A 6,261-nucleotide genomic window follows, 5' to 3' on the forward strand; every position below is an offset into this window, starting at 1 on the left:
ATCTAGTATAACTGGATTGGGCATGAGTGGTGGGGATAACTGACAGAATGGGATAGTCTTATGTATCTTTCAGTAGGAGTAGCAGCGAAAGCGCTATTATTGTTTGTCCTTGTCACAGTCTCACATCTTGTTTTATTCCCCACCATGAATCTAGTATAACTGGATTGGGCATGAGTGGTGGGGATAACTGACAGAATGGGATAGTCTTATGTATCTTTCAGTAGGAGTAGCAGCGAAAGCGCTATTATTGTTTGTCCTTGTCACAGTCTCACATCTTGTTTTATTCCCCACCGTAAATTTACCACCGTGATTGGTCGAATTCATTTGTTGCCCACCATAACAAATAAATTCGACCAATCAGTGCGACGCTATGATTGGTCGAATTTATATGTTTTGTCCCTCACGGAGGCACGCGTAGACCACTTCTATAGGATGCTACCTTCTATGCATACTAGACTACCGCACCGTGACCCACCCATAAGTGAGAGAGAAAGAGATATTAAGTCTTTAATCTTTACTGACAAATTTGGTTTGCCAGACTATATATAGCTGGAATTTGCGAGCATATGAACAAAAGTTGAAACAGCGTTTTAGTTACTTACTCAAACAGCCTCATGAACACGTCAAACTGAAACGTCAAAAGTTGCCTTGCCTTCGTTGGTTGATTCCATAGAAGGTAGCATCCTATAGAAGTGGTCTACGCGTGCCTCCGTGAGGGACAAAACATATAAATTCGACCAACATAAAAATGTGACAAGGACCAACAATAATAGCGCTTTCGCTGCTACTCCTACTGAAAGATACATAAGACTATCCCGTTCTGTCAGTTATCCCCACCACTCATGCCCAATCCAGTTATACTAGATTCATGGTTGATTCACGATTCGCTTCGCTCATTGCCTCGATTTCCGCGCCAGGCCAGATGTATTTAAAAATTAATATTGAACGACTTTAAAGTTTTCTATTAAATCTCCACTATTACAGCATAATGAATAATATAAAAACCGTTATTGCTCCCGTAAATATCGCAGTGATTAAATATTGGGGAAAACGCGACGAAGAATTGATATTACCGTTAAATGATTCCGTTAGCGCTACTTTGGACACAAGTGTTATGTGTGCCAAAACAACTGTGTTTACCGGCCCACAACTTACTAGCGACGAGATATGGCTCAACGGCAAGAAGGAATCTTTTACGAATAAGCGGCTAGTAAATTGCCTCGAAGGAATAAAAGCTATAGCCGCTAAGGAGAAAAGTGTGGACGAAGAATTCCTGAAATGGAAAGTCCGTGTGTGCTCTGTTAACAATTTCCCTACGGCGGCCGGTCTCGCATCCTCTGCAGCTGGATATGCGTGCTTAGTAACTGCATTAGCGAAACTTTATAATGTGAAATCTGATGTCAGCTGCGTCGCAAGGTTGGGTTCTGGCAGTGCTTGTAGAAGTGTTTATGGCGGTTTTGTTCAGTGGCATGCAGGAACGGACCCCACTGGCAAAGATTCCATCGCAACTCAAATTGCAGAAGCCTCTCACTGGCCTGAAATGCGAGCTCTTATACTTGTGGTTGGTGACAGTGCAAAGAAGACTAGTTCAACAAAGGGAATGAAGATAACGGCTGAAACATCTGAACTACTCAAACACAGGATTGACTATTGTGTGCCACAGAGAACCACCAGTATTATTCAGGCGATAAAGGAAAAGAACTTTCCCAAGTTTGCTGAAATAACTATGAAAGACAGCAACCAGTTTCATGCAGTCTGTCTGGACTCTTACCCACCTTTTGTATACATGACAGATGTGTCCCACAAGATAGTTGAAATGATTCACAAATATAATGAAGACTGTGGTGAAGTGAAAGTTGCTTATACTTTTGATGCAGGCCCAAATGCTTGTCTGTACCTCCTAGAGGAAGAGGTGCCAAAAATAATTTCTCTTATAAAATATGTTTTTCCTTCTTCATCACCAGATAATTTTGTAACTGGTCTCAATTCTAAACAGCATGAGCTAAGTCAAGATTTTCTGAATAAGTTTGGATTGGAACCAGGATCTGTGGATTTGTTGAAATATATTATTCATACTAAAGTTGGAGAGGGGCCAGCAGAAGTTACTGATGGCTTACATTTGTTAGATCAAAATGGTCTTCCTCTCTAAATGCAAGTGTGGCTAATGTGTGGGGTAGAAATAAGTGGATGAATGGGTATTTTATATGTAATAAATTATATTAATTTCTAACTTAAGACTACACTAAATTATATGTATTTACAATCTTATATTGTGTAACTACAAAATGTACCATGTTATTTTGAAAGAGCATATTATATTTGAAATGGTAATGATATTACATTACAATGGAATGGTTCAGAATAAATTACTATCTCAAAGGCTACATCTTTTTTAGATAAGGATGATAATGAAAACAAATGTAGTCAGTCCTTTCATTTATTTTTAGACATTCATATTGGAATATAGAGGCATAAAATAAATGAAACCACTTTATCGGGCGGAGACTGACACCTGCCATACTCGGATGATGTTGTCAGAGTATCCAGCAAAGAGGGTCTGACCGTCGGTGGACCATGCGAGGGAGAGGCACTGGGGCGGGTCGGCCTTGGTGGGGTTGATCACATCAGGGCGGAGTTCCTCAACCATCTCCTTGCTTTCCAGATCCTAAACAAAGTCTTAATTAGTTATGAAACATTCATACATACTAAATTATGTCAATATGTAAAATGAAATAAGTATTTACATGGCTGACACTGTTTTCACACTAGTCAAATGCAGTGTCTGCAGTACAAATTAATAAAATCTTCAATTGGTCAAGTACTCGTGCCAGAAGAAAAAAACCATAGAGGGATTTCAGACAAAAAAAAATTTAGTTGTAATACATACCCAGATCTTGATGGAAGGTCCATAAGCGGCACAGAGCCAGTATCTGTTGGGCGAGAAGCAGAGGGCTGTGATGATGTCATTGTGGTCCAGAGTGTGCAAGTGTTTGCCATCGTTCAGGTCCCAGAGCATGGCCTTCATGTCCTTGCCACCAGAGGCGCAGAGGGAACCATCAGGGGAGACAGTCACTGTGTTCAGGTAGCCAGAGTGGCCGAGGTGGTTGATCTTGAGCTTGCAGTTGGTAAGGTGCCAGACCTAATAGACAAAAAGAAAATAAAATATTAAGTTGTACCATTCCTAGATTTCACTAAAATGGTGGTAGAGTCTGTGCGGAAAGAGAATAGTTGTGGAATGTATGGGGTCCAATACATTTCACGACTCTTCTCTTTCCGCACAGACTAAGCTACCTGATGCACTGTTATTTTATCTGCACATTGCTTTCATAATATACTTAATTGATAATAAATAGAACACCTGAGACAATAAATATACATAATAAATTAATAGACATTAGGTAAGGGCTCAAATGAGTAAGTATGTAATATTCCTACAGTTGATTAAAAACAAAACTATAAATTACCTTGACAGTGCGGTCCCATCCAGCAGACACAATGATGGGGTTAGCATGGTTCGGGGAGAAACGCACGCAGGAAACCCAGTCGCTGTGGCCATCATCCTGGATTGTGTACTTGCACTCGGCGAGGGTGTTCCACAGCTTGATGGTCTTGTCTCGGGAGCCAGAGACAATCTGTCTGTTGTCAACAGAGAATGCCACTGAGAGGACATCCTGTGATAAAAAAAGTTAGGTTAGTTTCAGCTTGTACGAAAAAGACTTAAGTACATTGGATTGGGGTCTTACAAACTACTACTTACTGACAATGGATATCAGCGTAATAGCTTATAATTCTTCTGTCTCACTAAGACACAAATGCGACGTCGAATCTTCTGCCTCGCATAGGCGCAAACTTTAGTCTTCTGCCGCGCATCGGCTCTTAACACTACAACCTTTTTAACACAACAGTTTTAACTATTTATCACACCTTAGTATGGTCTTCGAAACGACGGGTGGTCTTGCCGGCAGCAAGATCCCACAGGCGGAGGGTCTTGTCCCAAGATCCGGACAGGGCGTAGTTGCCGTCGCTTGATAGCACGACGTCCGAGATGAAGTGGGAGTGACCGTACAGGCGCTTCTGCGGCAGACCGTAGTTGGTCTCGTCTCTGGTCAGCTTCCAAACGATGAGGGTCTTGTCTGAAAAATAAAAAAAAGATCAATCGATTGCTAAGGCCGCGCCGTACGTTACTTGTGGGGAAACTAACATCAGCCCCATATCCGCTTGCCGCTCAGGACTCGCGTGGCAAAGGTTTTTCTCATCATGTACGAAGGAAATATAAATGGATTCATCGAAATATTAGCTTAATACAACAAATAAAATACATGGTCAACTTATGTGTGCTAGGGTAAGATAGATGAACATGGATGTAGAAACCAATTTAGGTTAAGTATATCACTTATAACCTTACCTCGAGAAGAAGACAGGATCATGTCAGGGTATTTAGGGTTTGTCGCAATTTGCGTAACCCACCCATTGTGGCCAACGAGGTTGCCTCTATGCTTCAATGTTTCAGTCATTTTAATATTTTTTCACGGCTGAGCACCGGACAACGACACTCAGCAACGCTACCGAAAAGAAAAAGACAGGTTGCCACAGATTGTGCCAATAGGACTCGCCACAGATAATGTAAATAAATTTGACTGACTGCTTGGTTATTTTTATTTCAAACATAGACAGGGAGAGTCATACTATCTTTGTCTTACACTAGTACTAGTACCCAAAAGAAAAGGATGAGTATAGTTTTTTTTGTTCCTATTTACTGACAAATTGGTTTGACCATCTATAGTGTGTCAAGGGTCTGTTTGATTTCAAACATAGAGAGAATCATACTATCATTGTCTTACACTAGTACTAGCACCCAAGAGAAAAGGATGAGTATAGTTTTTTTGTTCCTATTTACTGACAAGATTTGGTTGACCCAGTATATATCAGCTTTCACATGTGTTTTATGTAAATGTTTGGTTTGTCTACTCTAAAACGATAAAAAAAAAAAAAGCGTAAAAATATCCAACAAGAACCATAAATATACATGGCTATTTTTTTATGCAATAAGTAATGGAGGCAATGGTCGTTAATTAAAGTAATAAAAACCGGCCAAGTGCGAGTCGGACTCGCGCACGGAGGGTTCCGCACCATCAATAAAAAATAGAGCAAAACAAGCAAAAAACGGTCACCCATCCAAGTACTGACCCCGCCCGACGTTGCTTAGCTTCGGTCAAAAATCACGTTTGTTGTATGGGAGCCCCACTTAAATCTTTATTTTATTCTGTTTTTAGTATTTGTTGTTATAGCGGCAACAGAAATACATCATCTATGAAAATTTCAACTGTTTAGCTATCACGGTTCGTGAGATACAGCCTGGTGACAGACGGACGGACGGACGGACGGACGGACAGCGGAGTCTTAGTAATAGGGTCCCGTTTTTACCCTTTGGGTACGGAACCCTAAAAATTATAGCAAATAGAGTCTGTGCGGAAAGAGAAGAGTCGTGGAATGTATGGGGCCCAATACAATCCACGACTCTTCTCTTTCCGCACAGACTCTATAAAAGCCGGCTTCCCACGGCCCGTTTTTTCACAGTTTTGACCGCGCCTCTACAGGCCTAAGATCGTGGGAACGGTCGCATCCGACGAGGCCTGTCGTCACCCGTCCGATCCGTCGGGAGTCGGTAACTTCAAAGGCGCGTCGCGGCGCGGCGCGAGGGTGCCTGTAGGGGCGCGTCTGCGTCGGTTCATTTCACCTGGGACAGCGCACAGGCCTCGTCGGATGCGACCGTTCCCACGATCTATCGGCCTGTAGAGGCGCGGTCAGATCTGTGAAAAAACGGGCCATGGGAAGCCGGCTTAATCAACCGCACAGGCATCCACAGGCGTGGCGCGGTCCGGCCTGGCCTGTAATAAACACGGGCCGTGGGAAGCCGGCTTAAGATAGCTTTTGTTTGATACATATCGTAGAAGATAAGTTACGAAGTCCGAAGTAAATATTTCTTCGTAAATATAATTTACAGTTTATTATTGGTAATTTATGTTTTTTTTAAACCGCCAATAACAACAAATGCTTTTACTTTTACGTAAAGCCCCCTCCACACTCGTGTGCGAATCGGCGCGAAACTTCGAACGCGAGTGCGGAGTCGAGTTCGCAGTCTGGCAAAATCGCGCTTAAAAACATATCAAAATGATTTAAAAAATATGATGACGCTTAGATTTATTTTATTTTATTTAGTAGCATTAAAACTTTGAAATATTGAACGAACTATGTTAGTAG

At 41.8% G+C, this 6,261-nt stretch overlaps 2 protein-coding genes across 2 annotated transcripts; one reads left to right on the top strand and one right to left on the bottom strand.

The window, feature by feature from the left end:
* Nucleotides 1–895: 895 nt before the first annotated feature.
* LOC134654155 (diphosphomevalonate decarboxylase) lies at nt 896–2,250 on the top strand. The gene has a single exon (XM_063509600.1). The coding sequence runs from the start codon at nt 989–991 to the stop codon at nt 2,147–2,149; it is 1,161 nt and encodes a 386-aa protein (XP_063365670.1). The 5' UTR covers nt 896–988; the 3' UTR covers nt 2,150–2,250.
* Nucleotides 2,251–2,423: 173 nt separating this feature from the next.
* On the bottom strand, nt 2,424–4,584 carry LOC134654156 (small ribosomal subunit protein RACK1). Its single transcript, XM_063509601.1, has 5 exons — nt 4,406–4,584; nt 3,925–4,133; nt 3,465–3,671; nt 2,888–3,139; nt 2,424–2,665 (listed from the first exon to the last, which is right to left on the bottom strand). The coding sequence occupies exons 1-5, from the start codon at nt 4,512–4,514 to the stop codon at nt 2,492–2,494; spliced, it is 951 nt and encodes a 316-aa protein (XP_063365671.1). The 5' UTR covers nt 4,515–4,584; the 3' UTR covers nt 2,424–2,491.
* Between the last annotated feature and the right edge of the window lie 1,677 nt (nt 4,585–6,261).

This window comes from Cydia amplana, chromosome 14 (assembly GCF_948474715.1).
Source record: "Cydia amplana chromosome 14, ilCydAmpl1.1, whole genome shotgun sequence".
Classification (NCBI taxonomy): domain Eukaryota; kingdom Metazoa; phylum Arthropoda; class Insecta; order Lepidoptera; family Tortricidae; genus Cydia; species Cydia amplana.

Coding starts and splice junctions, on each gene's coding strand:
- LOC134654155 (XM_063509600.1), top strand. CDS start 989: ATGAATAATATAAAAACCGTTATTGCTCCCGTAAATATCGCAGTGATT.
- LOC134654156 (XM_063509601.1), bottom strand. CDS start 4,514: ATGACTGAAACATTGAAGCATAGAGGCAACCTCGTTGGCCACAATGGG. Junction 4,134..4,405: donor GATCCTGTCTTCTTCTCGAG/GTAAGGTTATAA, acceptor TTTATTTTTCAG/ACAAGACCCTCATCGTTTGG. Junction 3,140..3,464: donor GATGGGACCGCACTGTCAAG/GTAATTTATAGT, acceptor TTTGTCTATTAG/GTCTGGCACCTTACCAACTG.